The sequence below is a fragment of the Leptodactylus fuscus genome, chromosome 7 (assembly GCF_031893055.1).
Source record: "Leptodactylus fuscus isolate aLepFus1 chromosome 7, aLepFus1.hap2, whole genome shotgun sequence".
Classification (NCBI taxonomy): Eukaryota; Metazoa; Chordata; class Amphibia; order Anura; family Leptodactylidae; genus Leptodactylus; species Leptodactylus fuscus.
Window position 1 is genome coordinate 79,058,944 of NC_134271.1, and position 27,281 is coordinate 79,086,224.

General features: G+C 42.9%; 1 protein-coding gene across 5 annotated transcripts; it reads right to left on the reverse strand.

Annotated features, from left to right (window-relative positions):
* On the reverse strand, positions 1–27,169 carry LOC142213794 (acylphosphatase-1-like). Of its 5 annotated transcripts, none has more exons than XM_075282294.1 (13): positions 27,088–27,134; positions 4,413–6,666; positions 4,094–4,183; positions 3,959–4,023; positions 3,110–3,214; positions 2,772–2,844; positions 2,465–2,536; positions 2,282–2,387; positions 2,051–2,210; positions 1,520–1,543; positions 1,301–1,379; positions 247–398; positions 1–104 (listed from the first exon to the last, which is right to left on the reverse strand). In XM_075282294.1, the coding sequence occupies exons 2-13, from the start codon at positions 6,616–6,618 to the stop codon at positions 21–23; spliced, it is 3,216 nt and encodes a 1,071-aa protein (XP_075138395.1). In that variant the 5' UTR covers positions 6,619–6,666; positions 27,088–27,134; the 3' UTR covers positions 1–20. The 5 variants fall into 5 exon arrangements, with proteins under 5 accessions (XP_075138395.1, XP_075138393.1, XP_075138394.1 ...); XM_075282292.1 differs by having other exon boundaries at positions 4,290–6,666; XM_075282293.1 differs by lacking the exon at positions 27,088–27,134 and adding an exon at positions 9,379–9,462 and having other exon boundaries at positions 4,290–6,666.
* Positions 27,170–27,281: the final 112 nt, after the last annotated feature.

Consider the following 27,281-nt stretch of genomic DNA (forward strand, 5'->3'; position numbering starts at 1 on the left):
CTGTACAATGGAAGCGAGTCCTATTTACTTGACTGACACATCTCATATAGTTGCCAGGCTCGGTACTGTCTTCTCAGACGTCTTAGGTTGGGTTTGGGAGGAACCTGGAGAAAATGATATCAGAATCTTAGAGAGGTGAGTTATTTAAAACAGTTATCACCCCTCCTCCTCCCTGATTATTGCAGGGCAGGTGGGTGAGCTATCTCCATACACACTGGGTTAGTAGACTAGTTCCAGCATACTCACCTCAGGCTCAGAAACCAAGTGTTGCAGGTCTGCAAGTGGCAGGATTGATGGTCGTCCATGTGCACACTGGAATGGCAGAGAACACTGAGCCAGAGACTGCATCAGATGGCAGCACTCATCCACAGTGAGAGACTGGTTAAACTTCACTGCTCCTGTGATCAGAGTGGATGGTCAGGTGTTGCCACAATATGTATTTACTGTGCCTACACTGTAAGCTACAGACATATAGCATCAAAGTGCACTGAACTACAGCTGTGTATGCAGGACTAGGCATATGCCCAGCAAATTTTCAAATACATAGAAATGAAAGAGTTTTTTTTTCTGGGCAAAAAATTAATTTTCAAAAAAGGAGTGTCTGTTAGTGGTATTATTAGGTCAATAAGTGCACCAAAATACCTTTAGCAGAAACCTTTCAATGAATGTATGACTGTCCCAGACACTTGGAAAATTAACAGATGAAAGTTATTCAATGCCAATAAAGTGCTGAAAATAGCAAATGATGGACACTGATCTTGGCAAATAGACAATAGATTCTGGTTTTGACCAACTTTAGTTGATGGTTAGCTGGTTGGGAAAGACTGTTTATGCATGACCAACCAATAGCAGACAGTCTAAAATCTAATGTGAAAAGCCAGCTTTAGATGAGGGCTAAATGACAACTCCTGTCACATGGCCAAAGATTGATGTGTTAACCTACGACTAACGTAAGTGAACGAAACGCATTATGCTGTGAATTTTAGTGGTAAAAAGATAGAGCAGGTTTTTTTTTTTTTTTTTTTTTCTTCACGTTGTGGTCACAACATCCATTAGGTTGTAATGTGAACTGAGGAACTCAGGCAAGATGGCAGCCTTGATAACTATGTACAAAAATAATACAAAGATCACATCATGAAGCTTACTGCTAAGGCCAATCACAGGTGAAGACTGCAGTAACCAACCCGAAATAAGTCGGGCACAAAATCAAGTTTGTTATCCAGATTGACTGTTTTGGTTATTTTTTGATTAATTGCTAAGCCTGAATACATCCCTTTTAAAATGGACAGTATGTTCTCACCATGACATGCCTGTGATGCTAGAACCTTCAAAACTGTTCCTGGTACAGTCCCATGTCCTGCACCTGGCACCTGCAACAACTGAGCAAAAACACAACAGTCAAAACTGTCCTACTGCAAATACTACTCGTGTTCGTAGCCTTAAACTTCAAGTCACTTTTATTTTACAACCTGTTCCTGTACAGCCCCTGGACTAGCACTTTTTACATTTTGAATCTTACCTCCACTTGCTCCTGCAGATATTCCTGAGGGAAGAGAAAAATGATGAGATGAAGTCTGTTGCTTCCATCTACCCCCTAGTTCTTAAAGGAGACCTTTCATGTCCTCCTTCACATGCGGTTTTATATACTGCTAGAAAGCTGACCGTGCGCGGTTGGCTTTCCCAACAGTGAGGAACGCCCCACCTGACAGTACTCGTCCATAGTCTTGTACTGTCACAGGGGGCGTTCCTTACCCACCCAGTGGTGACGCTGAGCTGTGAGGAACTCCCCCTCCCAGTACAAGTCTACGGATGAGAACTGTCAAGAGGGGTGTACCTTACAGCCCAGCTAGACTGTCAGGAACGCCCTTCTGACGATAGGCAGAGATCGGTGCCGAAACTAACGCCACCGATGTCTCCACCCTGGGGGCACATAACAGGAAAATCAACAGTGAGCTGAATTCAGCGCACTCTCAGCTTTCTAGTGGTATATAAACCCGCATGTGCAGGAGGACATGAAAGGTCCTCTAAGTCCTACACATGCTTTAATCACCTCTATAATTTTCTTGACCACTGGTGTTCTTCCCCGCTGCATTTCATTGGCTTCTCTTTCCACAAAGCACAAAGGAATCTCAGTAACCAAAATACAGGGGCTCCCAGTGTCGGGGAATGAAAGTGTCAGCCCAACTTTCCATAGTATTCCTGCTCGGGTCCTGCAAGAGAAGATGTAGCTGTCATGGCAGAGTGCTTACACAGCAGCATCAGTGGTAGGTGTACTATTTACCTAAGAATACGATATTCCTCCTCTGACACATGAACCTCTAAAGGCGGATCAACGATAGAAACCTTCAGACGTTTGTCACAGGCTTCTGAGGATGCCTCAAAAGAACCTAGACCAAGTTTCAAAATCATGTGAGCATACAGTCAGCAGTCTGCCATTGTTATAAGCTGCTCATTAAGATGCTACCTGCAATAAGCTGCTCCAGGCGCACGCGCTCATGTGCCGCATGCTGGTCCACTAATACCAGGAGATTTCCACCTGCACATAGAGAGATGTACATGTACTTATGTGTTTCATCATAAATGACACCCAGTAAATCAATGACCTGCTCATATATTGGCCTGATATAAATCTACATGCCGCTGTGTGACACAACTTGGAGATGTTATGTGCCAGACTGGGATTTTTCAGAGCCAAGACAATAATCCATGTCACACCCTCCTAAGCTTGTATATAGTTGGGGATCATTTATATATGAACAGAAAGTGCCCACCTGAAGCTGCGTAATGTCCATCCTCTGAATTCATCAGACATGCTATGAACTTATTGTCTACCTGCTGCAGCACCTGCGTAGAGAGGCGGTATTATAAATGGTGCTACACAAAAAAATCTCATTCAGATGGCCATACTTTGGGCAGGATTTAGAGTCTGCTCTATAGCTACAAATTGTGACTTGACCGCTGGTCTAATGATCTGAACTAGCAGCATTACAGAGATTTATAATTCTGTATGTTTCAGTCATTAGATGTGAGGGCAAGAAGGCATTTGCGCACACAATATAGCCACCTGCATGAGGCCTTACCATGAAGCCATCACCGCAGGACTCTTTACCTTTATGCTGTGCACCATTTCCTTGGTGAAGCGATAGGGATACAATATGTTGTGGACTTTCACTGACAAAACATCTGAATGTTCCCGACTGACATCAACAGCCAACTGAAATGGAAGACATTTAAAAAAAAAAAAATAGCAACTGCACTTATCTACATCCAATCTGGCATGGTGTACATACAGTACTAGAATGTGGCACATGTGTAGCCCTATCCTTTAATGTGCACTGTAGATTCTAGGATATGTAGCACATAAAGGAATAGTGACGTACTGAACGTGGCGTCAAGACAGTCTTATCTGGCACAGTATGAATTCTACTGTAGAATATGTAATGCAAGGTCATAATGTTCAGAACATGCAAAGAGAACTGGCTGTACTGTAAGAGGGCATTCACACTACTGTTGGATGTTCGCTTGGATAGTGTCCGTTTAATTAATTTAAAAAAAAAAAAAAAAAGCTTATCATAACGTACACTAGTGTTAATGTGTCGGTTATTGTCCATTTTTTTTGTTTCTGCTTTTTAAGCATGCACAGAAAGAAAACGAACTGTATGGCATCTGTTAGCCATAGACATTTATGTTAAAAAAAAAAATAAGACACTTAACTTCCATCATAAGTCTGGTATCTTGAACAGACAAAAAATTCCTGCACCCTGTGTTATTATGTCCGCTAAAAGAAACAGACACTAACAGACAAGAGATCAAATCCCAGTGAAACGGTATTTTAAAACAGATTTATGACGGATCCGTTAATGTAACGGATGCTACCAACGGAAACTACTAACAATAGGGTTAATGCCCCCAAATATGTAGAATGATTGCACATTACTACAAGATACTGTACACTCACCGCTGGATGGCGCACATACACTGGGTTCTTCCATTTGCTATACAGTGAGGCCAGGAAGCCATTATCTGCAGAAGACAAGGCATTTACTACACTACACTACACATCAAACTGGAGAAGTGAGGTGGCCATTACTACCTGTTTGTCCTCGGTCCCTCTCATCACGGGGTCTGGGCAGGAATGGTATAATTGCCTGACTCTTGAAAGGATGACACTTGTACTGGAAGCCTAAAGCAACAAGAGCAGAGATCATCCAGGAGTCCTTTTCACTGAGACACACATTGTTTTGTGTGCTGGTGAAAGGAAGATCCAAAACCAGAACTTTTATACCTACCATTACTGCAGACCACATTCACGCTCATGTTGGATAGGTCCTTGGTGCAAGCAGCAGTCTTGTCTCTACTGGGGGCGCTATAACTACTTAGCCCAGTGACAGTGTTAACAAAGACATTTTTACCTATAGACTCTTCATAGCATTGCAGCCATTCATGGGACATGGACCCAGCTTGAGAATTCTCATACATTTGGTCACCTTCATTCAGTGCTGCTTGCTGCTTACTGGATGATTGAATGTCGCCATCTTCACAGATATTAGGTGTTGGAAGTGTACTCCTAGTGAGGTTACACCTCTCATCCGATGTAGCCTCCTCCATGTAGTTCTTTAACTTGCATAGTTTTGTGGTTAATGTTGGCGTACATTCTGGATCATGTGATTCTCTTTGTTTTAAGTCCACATAGTCTGATAGTGTTGGTGGGTTCAGCTGTGATTCAGTGGTCTGTGCTTTTGGCTCCTGTGCTGGGTTCTTTTGGATAATGGATGAGGTGGAGACCTCTATTTCAGAACAACTGTTAAAGCTGATACCTTCAATCTTCCCAGGGCTTTTGGGGATATTGGGTACCTGGGAACTCCTTCCATAGCATCTTCTGAACCTGTCCAAGGTTCCCCCAAGGCTCTTGGCTGTGCCTAAGTGGATGAGTGTTGGGTCTGTACCACATCCGTGCAGTTCACTGGTCGCTCTTTTTGTTGGTCTGTGTTTTTGTCTTTGCTTTGAAATTGAACATTGAGTTTTGTTGGCTGCTTGTAGGATGACTCCAATATCTTCAGATTTACTGATACTACATAGGGGCTCGGATTCTGTTCTTGGAACTATAGGGATAACTGGATTTTCAAGCATAGATGAGGTGTTTTTCTCATTCATGGCTCCTGCACAGGACAGCGTACTGGAGACCACTGCCACCTCAAGTATTCTGGAGGTGTCAGGATGGGTGAGGAGGCTTCCACTATGGGTATCTGCTACCTCCTGTGTGCCGCATACATTTCCTCCCTTGTTCATACAAGTGCTGTCACTTGACTTGATGTGTGTCTCAAGGTTGTCTGTAGGTAAAGATTCTGATCTACTGTTTCCAGAGAGTTGTTCACACTCTTTCTGTGCCCCCAGTGATGGAGACCCAACTTCTATGATGTAACTGCTCTTTTGTACACACTTGGATATCCAATTAGGTGAATCAGAGGTATATGCTGTCCCTTCACCAGGATCCTGGGATGACACTAGCTGGTCACCACCTTCACATAATAAATTATAGTTGTGTTTTTGGCTAAATTCAACAATGTCATCTTTTGATGGCTCTAAAAATAGGTTCTCCCTCTTAAGAAAACTCCTCAGCCCCTGCTCTATGCACAGCATCACCTTATTCCAGTCCTGGAATTCTATTAATGTCTTATCAGGTTGAAAGCAAATGTCATACTCTGAAACATGACACTGGATGTTAACTATGAAAATGCCATAGAGATCAGCAGCAGAGCGCGGGCGGCCACTTCTCCACCTGCAGACTGAACTCTCTTTCCTGATGATAAAGTCAATAAGTTTGTGTAGCTTTGTTCTCAGCACTAGTCTGTTGTTGACATACAAATACTGCATCGTCCTGTTGTAGTGTCCATCACAGCTGATGAGTCCATGTATTGTGAATGTGTCATGTGTGTACTGCAACTCCCTGAGACTCTGACTTCTGGAAAGCCCATAGATCTGGCAGAAACGAGAACATTGGTCCTTGGTTTTTGGTAACTGAAGCATCACAGAATGAACGGCATCATTTCTTAATGAGAAAGAGACAGATGGCTTCACTAAAGAAACAGCCTCCACCCTCTGACGGATCCTCTCTATCTCCATTACTGGGTCTAGACATTTTCTCCGAACAGGCAGATTGTAGAAAAGGTTGTAAATTGTGACCGTTGTCCCAGCACTTGGCCGGGGACTTTCTGCTTCCGCAACTTCCATGGGTTTTCCATTCTGAAAGAGTCTGCTGTACGTCCGACCTATATCCTTTTGTTTTGAGCATATTTCTACCACATTGGCTGCATCAACTATGCTTGCAATAGCCTCTCCGCGAAAGCCATAAAACCTCAAGTTTTCTAAGTCCTGTACAGAGTGACATTTGCTTGTAAAATACCTTATCCCCATGTGCTCCATGTCTTCACAGCACAAACCGCAGCCATTGTCCACAACTTGCACTTTAAATGCTTCCAAGTCAACTCGCACTGCAATGCATGTGGCCTCAGCATCGGCACTGTTAAGAATAAGTTCTTCCACACACTGGGCCACCGATGTGATGGCCACTCCAGAGCGCAAACGACATCTCACATCTTCTGACAAGACTCGAATCATTGAGAGGATGTGCAAAGGAAAGGTCAATCAGTGTCCAAGACGTGTCCGCTGTAGAACAGTGAGGATGAAGCGTTAATACATAACAGAACTTTCTACTTCATCCCTTAAGGTTGATGGCAGCTGCATTACTACATATGGTATCACAACCATCCACATATATTATATGAACATAAAAGTTTGTTGGTAGAAAAGACCACATAGTCCATCTAGGCTGTCCTTTTATTATTACCAATGTATCTTAGGCTAGATTTGTGTTCATCTCATCAATTCACTTACTGTAGATTTTCCAACCATGTCTGCTGGAAGTTTGTTCTAATCTGGAACTATTCTTTAAAACATAACTAAACTTTCATACAACTTTCAATTTTCTGACAGTATTTGTAATATATTTTATTAACAAATTTTAGCTGTGCATGGAGTATGGACTTGGAGTACAGGGCTGTGTAAAATGTAGGGAAAATGAGGGTGGGGAGGGTTATTTCAAACAATTATGTCGAGCGTTATAAAACGTAGAAACTTGCATTTGGTGTCATATGAAAGAGGAGATTCTCTAATTTTATGACACTAAGGATATTTATATGCAGCTGCCAAATATATGATTTAAATATCCCAATTCCGACTGTGTTATTGACCAGTGATATCTCTGAGAATAATATTGGTTATAATATATGTCATATAACACCAAAAGCAAGTTTCTATGTTTTATAATGCTTGAGATATCACTGTTTGAAGTGATCCTCATTTTTTCTACATTTTACACAGCCCTGTTATTGTGATCAGCTATATGTATACGACATGCAAAAATCCTATGCTATAGTAACAGCTATTACTGCTGACAAGTAATCTCTATATGATGACTGACAGGTTATATAAAAAAAAATTTGAGGAGTCTTCAGTAGTTGATACTTTTTTAATGGCTAACTAAAAATGATGACATAATTCGAGCTTTCGGGATTACTAAAAAGGTCCCTTCATCAGTCTGGTATAACAAAATATCTGAAGGCAAGCACATTTATACAGGAATAGAGTGTTAGATGCACAATTGATGGAAAACAGTACATGCTAATAAACAGTTCAAAAAAACATATATATCAGTTCACAGGAAGGTTCTCAGAGTTTTTTGGTTCCTTTGATCAGTCACGTGGTGTCTAGTTGTAAAACAACATAAATCCCTGTGACTGGTTTAACATTAAAAGCTTTATTGAAATTTAATTAAATAAATAAATAAAACAATAACAAGTATGAGGACAAACAAGGGGAAGGAGTGAAAAAGGGAAGGTGGAGGGGGGAGAGGAAGCAAAATAGCACAAAACAAGAACATCTGTTGCAGTAGAGCTACGAGCAACTACTTAAATTAGACGTGTTCAATACAAATCATGGGGAGAACTAAAGTACATGGAGAGTAGAAAGAAAGGTCCTTTTTAAACCAAGTTTTTATGTGAAACATTTTTAAGAATTTTTGATGATTTTATTTTCCATGTCACTATGTATATTTAAAAAAATAAATAAAATAAACTAAAGTAATATGTCTTGTGACTTCCACTCTTGCTACTAAGCCTAATAATAGACTGACACTTGCCAACTCAAGTATTGGATCCCTGCAGATCTAATATTTATGTCCTATCCTGAAGATACGCCATCAGTCTTAGAAACCAGATAACCCCTTGATGTCAGCTGAAGAATACCACACCTGTACTGTGATAGCTATACTCAGGTTCTGTTATATAACCCCCTTCCCTGTACTGTGATATCTATAGTAAGATCTCAGTATACAACCCACACCCCCTATACTTTAATATCTATATTCAGGACTTGGTATATAACCCCTCCCCTATACTGTGCTATGCATGTGAAACGCTCCCATATATTGTAATGTCTATATGAAGAGCTCAGTATATAAACTCCTCTCTATACTGATACCTACTTACAGATTATCACTATAGACAGCTATAATTGTGGGAGAAGCTGTATGGGATATTTACACACTAGCAATGTACAGAGACAAGAAATGCACTAAAAGATGATGAACATTATTTTAATGAACAGATCATTGTCCATGAACATCACACATAGTGCAATGAGCAAACATCACATTCAGAGTACATGAAGAGTGTATATTTGCTATGATGATAGTGTTCACTATACCCATCATCAGCAGATTCTAGGCTAGAATGCATCTGGAAGGAGTTTGAGTCACCTAACCCCATACAAAACTATGGGATCATGGTGGTCAGCTGTTCCTCCAGAGTTTTTGGACCATGTCAGAGGGAAATAGTGACGAAGGGGCAGATATATGTGAAGAACCCTTTCAGTCTTTTCCTTTAGGTTATTGTATCATGCTCTGTTATCCAGTAAAAGATCCGTTCTATCAGCCATGGATCCTGTAGAAACAGAAGCCATGGCACTAGGGAGAGCAGAACCTATCACTTCCGAATCTGAAAGCTGTCGTACTCCAGTTGTTGGATCTTCTTTTCATTGTGAAACTGGGCCCCTGTAATTCTGGACTTTGGGCTCCCTGTTTTCTGTAGCCATTGCTGCATCTCTTGCACTTTAGCTACAGGTCCTTGTAATTGACCTCTGACCGTTCCATGTTCTGTATTCTGCACCCATCCAGCCAGACCCAGGCGAGACCCTTCTGCCTGCAACAGGGGAAACACATACACCCCATCATACAAGCAGTCAAAGGAAGAGCAAGAGTCACCAATCAGGAAGGGGGATAGTCACTGTGGTACACAATTTGACTGCTGACACCTCCATTACCTGGGTGTACTTGCGAAAGAAAACACCTTGAACCTTCCCAAACACCTCATAATCCAGACAGATAAGATTGCTCTCCGTCATGATCCAGGAATTTGGAGCAGACGGCACAGTTAGGGTAATGCACAATGGCCACCTGGAAATGAGACAAAACAAACAATGGACTGACACCTGTCTCCACAAGTAAAACAGTTATACATATCTACAAGTCACAGCCTCCAATGGTAACAATAATGGACACTTGTTATTGTGTATCCTATACAAAAAGCACCAAACTCTCAGCCTATTATAAATAGAGGACACCACTGGACACATCATGTGATAAGTAATGGGCACCTGCAGTAACAAAGTGCACGGCATACAGAGAAAACAGCAATGTACACACCTTCAGTATAGACACAAGAAATGGGGAAAAAAATAGAACATGCAAACTTCTAGTATCAGAGATATATCCATGGAATAACTCATACAAAAGTCGTCATATGATATAGCACCCCATGTTGTACAACTACACTTTTAAAAGCTACAAACTCTCCCATCTTTCTGACTTCCTTGTCTGAACTAACGTATACTAAAATATTGCACTCAATACTGTACATACTTCCAGGTGCTGCGGATGGAAACCCTGGATCAGAACCCAAACCCAGTAGATTCAGGGATGCTGTAGGTCTGTTTCCTGCCAGTGGAAGATGTCTTGCTTACCTGCCAACTCCCTCCATTGCCACATTCAATCGGTGATCATACAAGATCAACCTCATCTGTGCTGTGACCTTGTGTTTCCTCCATCCATACAATGAGCCTACACTGCTACCATTATCCATGTTGCAGCAAAGGCCAAGGTGAACCCTAAAAGCTGGGAAATATGAAGTCCTCTGTCTAGTGGTTATACTAATGCCACTGCTCTTGGTCCAGCAGTTATACTAAGTAAGTGTTGGCACCACTTAAATTTTTCCAGACAATGAAGTATTTCTCCTAGAAAGTTACTGCAATTACACGTTTTGTTTATTTCTTTTGTGTGTATTAGAACAATGCAAAAAAAAAAACCTGACAAAAAAAGAATTGTACATAATCACACAAAACTCCAAAAATGGGCAGGAAAAAATTGTTGGCACCTTTTCAAAATTGTGGGCATATAACTTTGTCCCAAAAATGTGATGTTTGTTCAAACTCACCTGTGGCAAGTAACAGGTGTGGGCAACATAAAAACCACACCTGAAACCAGATAAAAAGGAGAGAAGTTCACTTTGCATTGTGTGTGCGCCACACTAAACATGGACAGCAAAAAGTGGAAAAGAGAACTCTCAAAAGACCTGAGAACCAAAATTGTGGAAAAATATCAACAATTTCAAGGGTTACAAATCCATCTCCAGAGATCTTGATGTACCTTTGTCCATCGTGCGCAACATAATCAAAAAGTTTACAACCCAAGAAACTGTAGCCAAGCTCCCTGGACATTGACGGAAGAGATAAATTGATCAAAGGTTTTAGCGTATGATAGTCCATTTGGTGGATAAGCAGCCCCAACCAAGTTCCAAAGAAATTCAAGCTTTCCTGCAGGCTCAGGGTGGATCAGTGTCAAAACCACCTACCCGTCGTTGAATGAAAAAACCCTATGGCAAGACACCCAGAAGGACTCCACTGCTGACGCAGAGACATAAAAATATCTAGACTGCAGTTTGCGAAACTGTACCTGAGTAAGTCAAAATCTTTCTGGGAAAATGTCTTGTGGACAGATGAAACCAAAATAGAGCTTTTTGGTAAAATACATCATTTTACTGTTTACCGAAAAAGTAATGAGGCCTACAAAGAAAAGAACACAGTAACAACAGTCAAATATGGTGGAAGTTCAAAGATGTTTTGGGGTTGTTTTGTTGCCTCTGGTACTGGGTGCCTTTATTGTGTGAAAGGCTTCATGAAATCTGAAGATTACCAAAGGATTTTGGGTTGTAGGTCCTAGTGTCAGAAAGCTGGGTTTGCGTACTAGGTCATAGGTCTTCCAGCAGGACAATGACCCCAAACATACTTCAAAAATACCCAAAAATGGATAGAAGCAAAGTAATGTAGAGATCTGAAGTGGCCAGCAATGAGTCCAGATCTAAATCCTATTGAAAACCCGTGGAGAGATCTTAAAATTGCTTTTAGTAGAAGGCACCCTTCAAATATGAGAGACCTGGAGCAGTTTGCAGAGTGGTTCAAAATTCCATTTGAGAGGTGTAAGAAGCTTTGTGATGGTTATAGAAAGTGAATGATTTCAATTATTTTTTTCCCAAAAAGTGTGCAGCCAAATATTGAGCTGGGGGTGCCAGTCATTTTGTACGACCCATTTTTGGAGTATTGTGTGAAATTTTATCATTTTTGGCTTTTTTTTTAAATTTCTTTCTTATGTTGTTCCAGGAAACATGTGTATAACAAAATGTGTAATTGCCATAATGTTCTGGGAGAAATACTTCATTTTCTGGAAAAATCTCAGGGGTGCCAATACTTATGTCTGGCAATTATACTAATGGTACTGCTCTCGGTCCAGCAAGTATACTATTGCTACTGCTCTCATTCGAGTGGTCATATTAATGCTGCTGCCCCCTGTCCAGCATTTATTATTGTTGTTGCCCTCAGTCCAGCAGTTATACTATTGCTGCTGCCCTCAGTCCAGCGGTTATATTAATGCTGCTGCCCCCTGTCCAGCAATTACTATTGCTGCTGTCCTCAGTCCTGTGGTTACAATATTGTTGCCGCCCTTGGTCCAGCAGTTATACTATTGTTGCTGCCCTCGGTCCAGCAGTTATACTATTGCTGCTGCTCTCAATCGAGTGGTCATATTAATGCTGCTGTCCTCTGTCCAGCAATTACTATTGCTGCTGCTCTCAGTCCTGTGGTTACACTATTGTTGCCGCCCTTGGTCCAGCAGTTATACTATTGTTGCCGCCCTTGGTCCAGCGGTTATACTATTGTTGCCGCCCTTGGTCCAGCGGTTATACTATTGTTGCTGCCTCGGTCCAGCGGTTATACTATTGCTACTGCCCTCGGTCCTGCAGTTATACTATTGCTACTGCCCTCGGTCCTGCAGTTATACTATTGCTGCTGCCCTCGGTCCAGCGGTTATACTATTGCTACTGCCCTCGGTCCAGCGGTTATACTATTGCTGTTGCCCTCAATCCTGCAGTTATACTATTGCTACTGCCCTCGGTCCTGCAGTTATACTATTGCTGTTGCCCTCAATCCTGCAGTTATACTATTGCTACTGCCCTCGGTCCTGCAGTTATACTATTGCTGTTGCCCTCGGTCCTGCAGTTATACTATTGCTGCTGCCCTCGGTCCTGCAGTTATACTATTGCTGTTGCCCTCGGTCCTGCGGTTATACTATTGCTGCTGCCCTCGGTCCTACGGTTATACTATTGCTGCTGCCCTCGGTCCTGCAGTTATACTATTGCTGCTGCCCTCGGTCCTACAGTTATACTATTGCTGCTGCCCTCGGTCCTGCAGTTATACTATTGCTGCTGCCCTCGGTCCTGCAGTTATACTATTGCTGCTGCCCTCGGTCCTGCAGTTATACTATTGCTGCTGCCCTCGGTCCTGCAGTTATACTATTGCTGCTGCCCTCGGTCCTGCAGTTATACTATTGCTGCTGCCCTCGGTCCTGCAGTTATACTATTGTTGCTGCCCTCGGTCCTGCAGTTATACTATTGCTGCTGCCCTCTGTCCTGCAGTTATACTATTGCTGTTCCCTTCGGTCCCGCAGTTATACTATTGCTGTTGCCCTCGGTCCTGCGGTTATACTATTGCTTCTGCCCTCGGTCCTGCGGTTATACTATTGCTGCTGCCCTCGGTCCTGCAGTTATACTATTGCTGCTGCCCTCGGTCCTGCAGTTATACTATTGCTGCTGCCCTCGGTCCTGCAGTTATACTATTGCTGCTGCCCTCGGTCCTGCAGTTATACTATTGCTGCTGCCCTCGGTCCTGCAGTTATACTATTGCTGCTGCCCTCGGTCCTGCGGTTATACTATTGCTGCTGCCCTCGGTCCTGCGGTTATACTATTGCTTCTGCCCTCGGTCCTGCGGTTATACTATTGCTGTTGCCCTCGGTCCTGCGGTTATACTATTGCTGTTGCCCTCGGTCCTGCGGTTATACTATTGCTGCTGCCCTCGGTCCTGCAATTATACTATTGCTGCTGCCCTCGGTCCTGCAGTTATACTATTGCTGCTGCCCTCGGTCCTGCAGTTATACTATTGCTGCTGCCCTCGGTCCTGCAGTTATACTATTGCTGCTGCCCTCGGTCCTGCAGTTATACTATTGCTGTTGCCCTCGGTCCTGCAGTTGTACTATTGCTGCTGCCCTCGGTCCTGCAGTTGTACTATTGCTGTTGCCCTCGGTCCTGCAGTTGTACTATTGCTGCTGCCCTCGGTCCTGCAGTTATACTATTGCTGCTGCCCTCGGTCCTGCAGTTATACTATTGCTGCTGCCCTCGGTCCTGCAGTTATACTATTGCTGCTGCCCTCGGTCCTGCAGTTATACTATTGCTGTTGCCCTCGGTCCTGCAGTTATACTATTGCTTCTGCCCTCGGTCCTGCAGTTATACTATTGCTGCTGCCCTCGGTCCTGCAGTTATACTATTGCTGCTGCCCTCGGTCCTGCAGTTATACTATTGCTGTTGCCCTCGGTCCTGCAGTTATACTATTGCTGCTGCCCTCGGTCCTGCTGTTATACTATTGCTGCTGCCCTCGGTCCTGCAGTTATACTATTGCTGCTGCCCTCGGTCCTGCAGTTATACTATTGCTGCTGCCGGGACATACTAAAAAGAATGAAGAAAAAGAATAAAGAAAAAGAATGAACATTATTACCAATGGGGAAAGATGTAAAATAAAGATTTAGTGAGCTTTCTAGGATTAAAAGAACTGGAATGAACAGGATATATATGTAGTCTCTACTGGAATGAACATATATTCCATAGAAACAGATGTATAATACTTTTCCTGTGCTAGATACACCAGGAATGAACAGAATATATCTGTAGTGTATAGTGGAATGAACATATATTCCATAGAAACAGGTGTATAATGCTTTTCCTGTGCTAAATAGAGTAGGAATGAATAGGATATATCTGTAGCCTATAGTGGAACGAACGAAGGATTATGTAGATAATCTTGTTTCCCTTAGTCCTAACAGCGGCACAATGTGGGGGGTATTTCGTGCCCCTGTGTGCTGGTAGGACAGGCGGAGTTTTAATTAGCCATGTATTAATTTCACATGGCTCGTTCCCTTTAAGAGGGCACAGATACCTCCCCCCTGTGTGTAAATAACAAGTAATAATACATACATTTCAAATAAACAACAATAGGGGGGGAATCCTTGTGCCGCTGTTAGGACTAAGGGAAACAAGATTATCTACATAATCCTTCGTTCCCTGTCGTCCTTACCAGCGGCACAATGTGGGGAAATAGCAAGTAATCCCCATAAGGGTGGGACATTAAACACAAGCAGAATGTAATACAGTGCGCCCGAAGGCAGTAGCTTCTGAGCTATACCGATCAAGTCGGTAGTGCTTCACAAAAGTCGATTCTGAAGACCAGGATGCTGCTGCACAAATCTGATCCAAGGCAAGAGCCTTGATTTCCGCCCAAGAGGTCGACACTGCCCGTGTCGAGTGGGCCCTTAGGACAGTGGGCGGAGGTAAGTTCTGTTTCACAAAAGCCAACTTGATTGCTTCCTTCACCCAGCGGGAGATGGTTGCTTTAGAAGCCTTGCGGCCTTTATGGCCACCTACATAATTTATTAATAAGTTTTCAGATCTCCTGAAAGCGCGCATGCGCTGAAGATAAATCTGCAGGTTCCGGACTAAATCCAGGGTATGCCTCCTCTCCTCCTCAGGGGAAGTGGGTACTGGAAAAAAGGTTGGCAGGCAAATGAGCTGACACACATTTGCCCTAGAAGAAACCTTAGGCCTGAACCCTGGCAGAAATCTTAACTGAACACGGTCTTCAAAGAAGGCAATGTAAGGAGCTTCCGATGAGAGTGCTTGAAGCTCCCCTACTCTTTTTGCCGAGGTGACAGCGAGGAGAAAAGATACCTTATAGGTCAGCCACTTTAGATCCACCTCCTCCAGGGGTTCGAATGGAGCAACACAAAGTGCCTTTAGGACCATGTTGAGGTCCCATTGGTGGACAGGAGCAGACACTGCTGGTCTCAGCCTAGTTGCCCCTTTGATAAAGGTGCTCACTAAAGGATCTTGAGACAACCGCCTCCCCAGATAGGCGGACAGAGCGGCCACATGTACCTTCAGGGTAGAAGCTGCAAGCCCTCTGTCTAGGCCGTCCTGAAGGAAATCCAGGATTGCCCTCACAGGGGATCGGAGGAGTCCACTTCGTGATCCGTGCACCAGGCCTGGAAAATATTACCGACCCTAAGGTAATTCTTATTGGTAGAGTTGGCCCTGGTGCTGGCTAAAGTCCTTAGGACGCCTTCAGACAGTCCTCTATTCCTTAATAGGGACTGGTCAACCTCCAGGCTGTCAGATTGAATCTCCTCAGATCGTGGTGTCTCAGCTCTCCTTGTGTCACCAGATCTGGGAGGGGGGAAAGGGGGGAGGTATCTGTGCCCTCTTAAAGGGAACGAGCCATGTGAAATTAATACATGGCTAATTAAAACTCCGCCTGTCCTACCAGCACACAGGGGCACGAAATACCCCCCACATTGTGCCGCTGGTAAGGACGACAGGGAACATATATTCCATAGAAACAGATGTATAACACTTTTCCTGTGCTAGATACACCAGGAATGAACAGGATATCTCTGTAGTGTATAGTGGAATGAACATATATTCCATAGAAACAGATGTATAACACTTCTCCTGTGCTAGATACACCAGGAATGAACAGGATATATCTGTAGTGTATAGTGGAATGAACATATATTCCATAGAAACAGATGTATAACACTTTTCCTGTGCTAGATACACCAGGAATGAACAGGATATATCTGTAGTCTATAGTGGAATGAACATATATTCCATAGAAACAGATGAATAACACTTTTCCTGTGCTAGATACACCAGGAATGAACAGGATATATCTGTAGTGTATAGTGGACTGAACATATATTCCATAGAAACAGATGTATAACACTTTTTCCGTGCTAGATACACCAGGAATGAACAGGATATATCTGTAGTGTATAGTGGAATGAACATATATTCCATAGAAACAGATGTATAACACTTTTCCTGTGCTAGATACACCAGGAATGAACAGGATATATCTGTAGAGTATAGTGGAATGAACATGTATTCCATAGAAACAGATGTATAATACTTTTCCTGTGCTAGATACACCAGGAAAACAGGATATATCTGTAGTGTATAGTGGACTGAACATATATTCCATAGAAACAGATGTATAACACTTCTCCTGTGCTAGATACACCAGGAATGAACAGGATATATCTGTAGTGTATAGTGGAATGAACATATATTCCATAGAAACAGATGTATAATACTTTTCCTGTGCTAGATACACCAGGAATGAACAGGATATATCTGTAGTCTCTGCTGGAATGAACATATATTCCATAGAAACAGATGTATAACACTTTTCCTGTGCTAGATACACCAGGAATGAAAAGGATATATCTGTAGTGTATAGTGAAATGAACATATATTCCATAGAAACAGATGTATAACACTTTTCCCCCTACGCCAAACAGCAGCACAAGATGGGGTATTCCTGCCCCTGTGTGCTGTTAGGACAGGTGGAACTTTTAATTAGCTAACAGTTTTTCCCCCTATAAGAGGCCAGAGCGACCTCCTCCCCCCTGTGTTTTTTTCTGTCCTGTGTGACTGGACAGGTGGAGGAGGCTGTGGCCTCCTCTATGGTTTAGAATAAGGTGTCTTAGATCCTTTCTTCTCTTTTCCTTCTTTCTGAGTGAAAGATCTAGGTTTATACTGCAGTCTCTTGTCTTACCTGCCTTGTGCAGGTTACTGACTTTTTCAGCTGCAGTTCATTTACTGCCTGCAGTAAGGTAAGCCGTGTCCTCTTTCAGCTTTCCCTCTGTGTTCACTGCAGAGACTAAAAGCACTAATTTCTATTGCTATGGGCACTCTGTCAACTTCACAATATCGAAGTCGATTCACCGCCATTATGGTAAGATCCAACCAAATTTTTGTATTTCTTGCGGTTTTTCAATGTGCATTTAATTCCTAAGCGGGGACTATATGCTGTGAACCTAAAAGAAGGGTTCATATACCTATGTACTATCATTACTTATTAGGTGCATATTTGCTTAGTGCTCACATGATGGTGGATGCTCTAAGGCAATTTGTTGTAAGGTTATGCATGTCTGCACTGCTGTCAGTACGGGGTCCTCCAGCTAGGAGCCCTTCATTTATTGTTGTCATCTCCTGGGTGAAGGAGTACATGCAGATTTCTGGTAAGGTTCCCTCTCCCAGTTTTCATAAGAGGTCTTACTTAAAAATAGAAGCCCTAGTGGCTCAAGCTGTAGGGTTACAGACTTGTATGCCTGAATCCACAGTATCCTGGGTTCAATCCCAGTTGCACTTTGCATTTGTGATATGAAAAAAAAAAAAAAAAAAAGTTAATAAGGTACTTGTGGTTCTCATGGTCCATTCACATGGATAAAGTCTCTAAACTTCATGCTGGACTCTGTCTGCTTGAAAATCTCCCTCCTCTAGGTGGGAAAAGATCATATCAGCAGTGCATTATTTATAGGTGATACAGCGGGTTTCCATCCTAACTGCCAAAGGTTACTGGATCTTATGTCAGGGTCTGCAGTTGCAGTCCCTTGGGCCATATAGCGCATGCGGCCTGCAGAAGGTAAGTCTGAGGCCTGGAATCACAACCCATGGGGCCTGGAGGGGCTTCATTTTAAGGGCTGGATGTCCATGTCCAGATAGTCTGGACCCTGTTGACCACAGAGACAGCCCTCTCTGGTAGAGAGCGCATCTACAGGAGATTCCCATACGGGCAATGAGGAATTGGATGGAGGAGGCTGTGTCATCCAGCTGACAAAAAACTCAGCAGTCTGGGTCAAGCCAATTTAGTTATTCCTCAAAATTTGTCTTTCATCCAGGTGGTGTTCCATCTTAAGGACGGGATGTCCATGGTCCAGCTAGCGCTGGACCCTGTTGACTATAAACGCCCCTCTCTCACTAGTGGGGCGAATCTAGAGAAAAGTTCCATAGGAATAAAGTGGAATCGGATGAAGAGTTCATGGTCCAGTTTACCTGGACCCTGTTGCCCACTGATGCATCCCTCTCTGGTGGAGAGTGTCCACGGTCCAGCTAAGGCTGGAACCTGTTGACTACCTATGTCTCCCTCTCTGGTGGAGAGCACATCCAGATAAGCGTTCCATAGGAGGAACATGAAATTGAATGTAGAGTCCACGGTCCAATTTATCTGGACCCTGTTGACCACTGATGCATCCCTCTCTGGTGGAGAGTGTCCACGGTCCAGCTAAGGCCGGACCCTGTTGACTACCTATGTCTCCCTCTCTGGTGGAGAGAACATCCAGATAAGCGTTCCATAGGAGGAACATGAAATTGAATGTAGAGTCCACGGTCCAATTTATCTGGACCCTGTTGACCACTGATGCATCCCTCTCTGGTGGAGAGTGTCCACGGTCCAGCTAAGGCCGGACCCTGTTGACTACCTATGTCTCCCTCTCTGGTGGAGAGCACATCTAGAGAAGCATTCCATAGGAGGAACATGAAATTAAATGTAGAGTCCATGGTCCAGTTTACCTGGACCCTGTTGACCACTGATGCATCCCTCTCTGGTGGAGAGTGGCCATGGTCCATCTAACGCCAGACCCTGTTGACTACCTATGCCTCCCTCTCTGAGGAGAGCACATCTAGATCGGCTGGGTAGGCTATTTGGTCTCATCATATGTCCGCCTGATCACGGCTTATCCAAGATCCATCGGTCCTTCAATTTGTTCAAGCCAGACAAATACGTAAGGACCCTCCCTCTTCAGGGCATCAAGCAACTTTATCTAGACAGCTCTCCCATTCGGCAAATCCTTGGCCCCCCACACCTTCACAAAGGTAGTGGCCCCGGTCGTAGCCGCCCTGCGCCTCCAAGGGATCTTATTGTCCCATAACTAGACGAATGGCTCCTAAAAGCCCGGTCAAAGGAGGTGCTTGCCACACAGTTGGAATCCACTGTGGCTTTCCTAAATGAGCTGGGCTGGCTAATAAACTGGCAGAAGTCAGCAGTGGTTCCATCTACCCCGATTCAATTTCTGGGTTTATCTTGGATTCTCTCAGCATGATGATCTCCCTGCCTCCTCCTTGCAAGGAGAAGATTGGTCAAGCGGCTCATCACCTATCCACAACCCGGAAGGTTACTATCAGGACCGCCATGAAGGTCCTAGGTCTCATGTCCGCAGCCATCAAGGCAGTTCTGTGGGCCCTATGGCACATGCGCCCCTTACAGTGCGAGATCCTGAGAGTCGGGAACCACAGTCCTTCGGGGCTACAGAAGCCTATCCAGTTATCCATCAGAACCCGTCGATCACTGGCTTGGTGGTCCCAGCTCAGAGACGGGAAATCCACGGTCCAGACATCCTGGACCCTGTTGACCACAGATGCCTCCCTCACAAGATGGGGAGTGCTTCTGGGGGAGACCCCGGTACGTGGGACCTGGAACCAGCTTAGAGAAGGCTCATTTGTCCAACTGGCGAGAGCTCACTGCGGTGCACCGTGTGCTTCTAATGTTTGCACCCCACCTGCAAGGGAAAGCTGTGAGAGTGAGAACAGACAACTTAACAGCAGTCCGATATATCAGCAAACAAGGGGGGAACCAGATCCCCCTCGCTTCTGCAGGTGACAAATCTAATATTCTCCTGGTGGAGAGGAATCTTTCACAACTATCAGCGGTTCATATTCAAGGTGGGCTGAACATCCTTGCGGATCAGCTAAGCAGAGGCCTGGTGATGACAGGCGAATGGTCCCTAAATCCGGACATCTTTCATCATCTCACTGAGATGTGGGGTCTCCCCGAGGTGGACCTGATGGCCACCCAGTACAACGCCAAAGTGACGAGGTTTTGCTCCCTCTACCGGGAAGACAATCCTTTGGCGGTAGATGCCCTGTCAATACCTTGGAGGTTCAAACTGGCATACGTTTTTCCTCCTATTCTGATGATTCCGAAGGTATTGGCGAAACTCAGGCAGGACCAGACTTCGGCAATAGTGATCATGCCGTTCTGGCCAAAAAAGGGCATGGTTTACCCACCTCATCCTAATGAGTCAAGGGACCTACTGGAGGCTTCCACAAGTCCAAAACCTGGTAATTCTGAACTGACAGCTCTGCCAGGACCTGGACAGGTTCAACCTCATGGCCTGGAGGTTGACCGCATCGTATACGGAGATAGACGATTATCCCAGGCCGTTCTAAGAACGTTGGCCCATTCAAGAGCGGATTCAACTAACAGGAGTTACCAAAGGATCTCGGATAGGCAGCTTAATAACTCTGCTATCGAATCGGTCTTGGAGTTCCTACAGAGTGACCTGGATAAGGGGCTAACTCCAGCTACCCTGAAGGTTCATGTTTCAGCACTTTCCGCTCTTCTAGGGACCTGGTTATAACAAGATCCTCTATTAAAGTAATTCCTTAAAGGGGCCTCTAGGCTCCGCCCTCAGATGCAGCCCCCTGTCCCGCAATGGGACTTGGCTGCGGTTCTTCAGGGGCTTTGTTCTCCCCCGTTTGAACTCTTAACAGAAGTGGACTGGAGATATCTCTCCTACAAGGTAACCTTCTTGTTGGCAATTACCTCTGCCAAAAGGATTGGAGAATTACAAGCTTTGGCTGCCTCGGAGCCATTCATTACCTTTTTCCCTGATAGGGTTCAACTTGGGTTCATCCAGGGATTTTGTCCTAGGGTCGCATATATCTGCGCATATATTTGGATTGTACAGCTTCCTTTCGAAGAACCTGCTCATCAATACCTACGGCCGTAACAAAGGTGTTAAAGCCACCCTGTCAAGATGGATCAGGGAGGCCATCGCTTGCTCTCTTCGCGCTCAAGACCTACCAGTACCGGAATTGGACCAACTTCCCGGTCAGAGAGACGCTCGCTCTCCTTAGAGCAGATATGTTCCGCTGCTTCCTGGAGTCTTCATCTGATGTTCGCCAGACACTGCAGATTGGACTGGCGCAGCTCAGAGGCCACAGCCTTTGGACATTCTGTCTTGGCATCTGCTTGCCAAGATCTCCCACCCTAGTTGGGATTTTACTTGCTAGATCCCCATCTTGTGCTGCTGTTTGGCGTAGGGGGAATGGAAGATTATAAAGATAATCTGTTTTCCCTTAGCCCAAACAGCAGCACAAGGCTCCCTCCCATTGTTTATGGTAATGTTTGTATTGTTATATTGCCTTTTATACTTTTTGACTAACACAGGGGGGAGGAGGTCGCTCTGGCCTCTTATAGGGGGAAAAACTGTTAGCTAATTAAAAGTTCCACCTGTCCTAACAGCACACAGGGGCAGGAATACCCCATCTTGTGCTGCTGTTTGGGCTAAGGGAAAACAGATTATCTTTATAATCTTCCATTCCTGTGCTAGATACACCAGGAATGAACAGGATATATCTTTAGTGAATAAAGAAATGAACATATATTCCATAGAAACAGATGTATAACACTTTTCCTGTGCTAGATACACCAGGAATGAACAGGATATATCTGTAGTGTATACTGGAATGAACATATATTCCATAGAAACAGGTGTATAACACTTCTCCTGTGCTAGATACACCAGGAATGAACAGGATATATCTGTAGTCTATAGTGGAATGAACATATATTCCATAGAAACAGGTGTATAATACTTTTCCTGCACTAGATATACCAGGAATGAACAGGATATATCTGTAGTCTCTAGTGGAATGAACACATATTCCATAGAAACAGATGTATAATACTTTTCCTGTGCTAGATACACCAGGAATGAACAGGATATATCTGTATTCTATAGTGGAATGAACATATATTCCATAGAAACAGATGTATAACACTTTTCCTGTGCTAGATACACCAGGAATGAACAGGATATATCTGTAGTCTATAGTGGAATGAACATATATTCCATAGAAACAGATGTATAATACTTTCCCTGTGCTAAATAGAGTAGAATTGAATAGGACATATCTGTAGCCTATAGTGGAATGAACATATATTCCATAGAAACTGATGTATAATATTTTTCATGTGGTAAATAGACAAGGAATGAACAGGAAATATCTGTAGTCTATAGTGGAATTAAATTATATTCCATGGAAACATATGTATAATACTACTTTTGTGCTAGATTCACCTGGAATGAACAGGATATATCTGTAGTCTATAGTGGAATGAGCGTATTTTCCATAGAAACAGATGTATAATACTTTTCCTTTGCTAGATACACCTGGAATGAACAGGATATATCTGTTGTCTATAGTGGAATGAGCGTATATTCCATAGAAACAGATGTATAATACTTTTCCTGTGCTAAATAGAGTAGGAATGAATAGGATATATCTGTATATATCTATAGCCACATGTGGCTATAGAGGATTTTTTCCCCTATTTTCCAAATTATGGCATGATTTTTTGTTATTTATGTTTTTATATGGATGACCACAAATAATGATCATTATTTTTGGCTGTTTATAATGAGACGACCGCCTTTCACTGAAATGTTCCCAAGTGAGAACATAATCTAAAGGGGAACTTAGGACTGGGCATGTCTTAAAACGGTTGTAGTGGTGTCCAACCTCTGCCAATGACTGCCTGAGTAGAACTGCTGTGTAACATGGCAGGTCCCAGACCAGGAAATGATGAAGACCACAGAGGCAGACTCTAGCAGTCAGTACTGGAAGCACGGTGGGGAGTGGATGTATTTGTTTTCACCTGACGTCTACCTGGCCATATTGAAAAAAAATTTAGATATATCCTGTTCATTCCTGAAGTATCTAGCACAGGAAAAGTGTTATACATCTATTTCATTGGAATATATGTTCATTCCACTAGAGACAACAGATATATCCTGTTTATTCCTGGTGTATCTACTGCAGGAAAAGTATTATACATCTGTTTCTATGGAATATATGTTCATTCCACTATACACTACAGATATAACCTGTTCATTCCTGGTGTATCTAGCACAGGAAAAGTGTTATACATCAGTTTCTATGGAATATATGTTCATTCCACTATACACTACAGATATAACCTGTTCATTCCTGGTGTATCTAGCACAGGAAAAGTGTTATACATCTGTTTCTATGGAATATATGTTCATTCCACTATAGACTACAGATATATTCTGTTCATTCCTGGTGTATTTAGCACAGGAAAAGTGTTATACATCTGTTTCTATGGAATATATGTTCATTCCACTATAGACTACAGATATATCCTGTTCATTCCTGGTGTATCTAGCACAGGAAAAGTGTTATACATCTGTTTCTATGGAATATATGTTCATTCCACTATACACTACAGATATATCCTGTTCATTCCTGGTGTATCTAGTGCAGCAAATTGTTATACATCTGTTTCTATGGAATATATGTTCATTCCACTATATACTACAGATATATCCCGTTCATTCCTGGTGTATCTAGCACAGGAAAAGTGTTATACATCTGTTTCTATGGAATATATGTTCATTCCACTATACACAACAGATATATCCTGTTCATTCCTGGTGTATCTGGTGCAGCAAATTGTTATACATCTGTTTCTATGGAATATATGTTCATTCCACTATAGACTACAGATATATCCTGTTCATTCCTGGTGTATCTAGCACAGGAAAAGTGTTATACATCTGTTTTTATGGAATATATGTTCATTCCACTATAGACTACAGATATATCCTGTTCATTCCTGGTGCATCTAGTGCAGGAAAAGTATTATACATCTGTTTCTATGGAATATATGTTCATTCCACTTTACACTACAGATATATCCTGTTCATTCCTGGTGTATCTAGTGCAGCAAATTGTTATACATCTGTTTCTATGGAATATATGTTCATTCCACTATATACTACAGATATATTCTGTTCATTCCTGGTGTATCTAGCACAGGAAAAGTGTTATACATCAGTTTCTATGGAATATATGTTCATTCCACTATACACTACAGATATATCCTGTTCATTCCTGGTGTATCTAGCACAGGAAAAGTGTTATACATCTGTTTCTATGGAATATATGTTAATTCCACTTTACACTACAGATATATCCTGTTCATTCCTGGTGTATCTAGCACAGGAAAAGTGTTATACATCTGTTTCTATGGAATATATGTTCATTCCACTATATACTACAGATATATCCCGTTCATTCCTGGTGTATCTAGCACAGGAAAAGTGTTATACATCTGTTTCTATGGAATATATGTTCATTCCACTATACACTACAGATACATCCTGTTCATTCCTGGTGTATCTTGCACAGGAAAAGTGTTATACATCTGTTTCTATGGAATATATGTTCATTCCACTATACACTACAGATATATCCTGTTCATTCCTGGTGTATCTAGCACAGGAAAAGTATTATACATCTGTTTTTATGGAATATATGTTCATTCCACTATAGACTACAGATATATCCTGTTCATTCCTGGTGCATCTAGTGCAGGAAAAGTATTATACATCTGTTTCTATGGAATATATGTTCATTCCACTATATACTACAGATATATCCTGTTCATTCCTGGTGTATCTAGCACAGGAAAAGTGTTATACATCTGTTTCTATGGAATATATGTTCATTCCACTATAGACTACAGATACATCCTGTTCATTCCTGGTGTATCTTGCACAGGAAAAGTGTTATACATCTGTTTCTATGGAATATATGTTAATTCCACTTTACACTACAGATATATCCTGTTCATTCCTGGTGTATCTAGCACAGGAAAAGTGTTATACATCTGTTTCTATGGAATATATGTTCATTCCACTATATACTACAGATATATCCCGTTCATTCCTGGTGTATCTAGCACAGGAAAAGTGTTATACATCTGTTTCTATGGAATATATGTTCATTCCACTATAGACTACAGATATATCCTGTTCATTCCTGGTGCATCTAGTGCAGGAAAAGTATTATACATCTGTTTCTATGGAATATATGTTCATTCCACTATATACTACAGATATATCCTGTTCATTCCTGGTGTATCTAGCACAGGAAAAGTGTTATACATCTGTTTCTATGGAATATATGTTCATTCCACTATAGACTACAGATACATCCTGTTCATTCCTGGTGTATCTTGCACAGGAAAAGTGTTATACATCTGTTTCTATGGAATATATGTTAATTCCACTATACACTACAGATATATCCTGTTCATTCCTGGTGTATCTAGTGCAGCAAATTGTTATACATCTGTTTCTATGGAATATATGTTCATTCCACTTTACACTACAGATATATCCTGTTCATTCCTGGTGTATCTAGCACAGGAAAAGTGTTATACATCTGTTTCTATGGAATATATGTTCATTCCACTAGAGACTACAGATATATTCTGTTCATTCCTGGTGTATCTAGCACAGGAAAAGTGTTATACATCTGTTTCTATGGAATATATGTTCATTCCACTAGAGACTACAGATATATCCTGTTCATTCCAGTTCTTTTGACCCTAGAAAGCTCAGAAAATCTTTATTTTACATCTTTCCCCATTTGTAATAATGTTCATTCTTTTTCTTTATTCTTTTTCTTCATTCTTTTTAGTATGTCCCGCTGCTGCCCTCGGTCCTGCGGTTATACTATTGCTGTTGCCCTCGGTCCTGCAGTTATACTATTGCTGTTGCCCTCGGTCCTGCAGTTATACTATTGCTGTTGCCCTCGGTCCTGCAGTTATACTATTGCTGTTGCCCTCGGTCCTGCAGTTATACTATTGCTGCTGCCCTCGGTCCTGCAGTTATACTATTGCTGCTGCCCTCGGTCCTGCAGTTATACTATTGCTGCTGCCCTCGGTCCTGCAGTTATACTATTGCTGCTGCCCTCGGTCCTGCAGTTATACTATTGCTGCTGCCCTCGGTCCTGCAGTTATACTATTGCTGCTGCCCTCGGTCCTGCAGTTATACTATTGCTGCTGCCCTCGGTCCTGCAGTTATACTATTGCTGCTGCCCTCGGTCCTGCAGTTATACTATTGCTGTTGCCCTCGGTCCTGCAGTTATACTATTGCTGCTGCCCTCGGTCCTGCAGTTATACTATTGCTGTTGCCCTCGGTCCTGCAGTTATACTATTGCTGTTGCCCTCGGTCCTGCAGTTATACTATTGCTGTTGCCCTCGGTCCTGCAGTTATACTATTGCTGTTGCCCTCGGTCCTGCGGTTATACTATTGCTGTTGCCCTCGGTCCTGCAGTTATACTATTGCTGTTGCCCTCGGTCCTGCAGTTATACTATTGCTGTTGCCCTCGGTCCTGCAGTTATATTATTGCTACTGCTCTCAATCCATAGATTATACTAATGCCATGACTCTTGGTCTAGTAGTTATACTAGAGCTCATCATCTTAAATATTACGCCTGTGGGGCACTTGACAGGCACTCTTATTATTATCCAGGAGGGGGAGACACAGGACATAGTACATAACAAAAGACAACCTTGTTATCACTACAGATGAGGGGGTACATATAGAATTCGCTTCCCGGTATGACTAAACAGAATAACTGAATTCTTCCATAGCTTACCTGCTGCGCTCCAACCGTCCCTATGACAACAGGCCCGGGAAAGAGGCGCCTTGTGATGACGCAACCAAGACCAGCCCGTTAGTGACGTAATATTCTTATGTCTCCTAGCAACCAACATAACAGCTCTGAAGCGCCGACCAGGTGAGTTCCAAGGCAATAACTTCTCCGGCCGGGTCCACCCCTGTTTGCGGCCT

What these genes read in the sequence shown, in the direction of transcription:
- LOC142213794 (XM_075282292.1), bottom strand. Translation starts at nt 6,618, where the DNA reads ATGATTCGAGTCTTGTCAGAAGATGTGAGATGTCGTTTGCGCTCTGGA. An exon ending in CCTGGAGCAGCTTATTGCAG is followed by an intron (nt 2,388 to 2,464) that starts GTAGCATCTTAA and finishes AACTTGGTCTAG; the next exon opens with GTTCTTTTGAGGCATCCTCA. An exon ending in ACTTGGTTTCTGAGCCTGAG is followed by an intron (nt 105 to 246) that starts GTGAGTATGCTG and finishes CATTTTCTCCAG; the next exon opens with GTTCCTCCCAAACCCAACCT.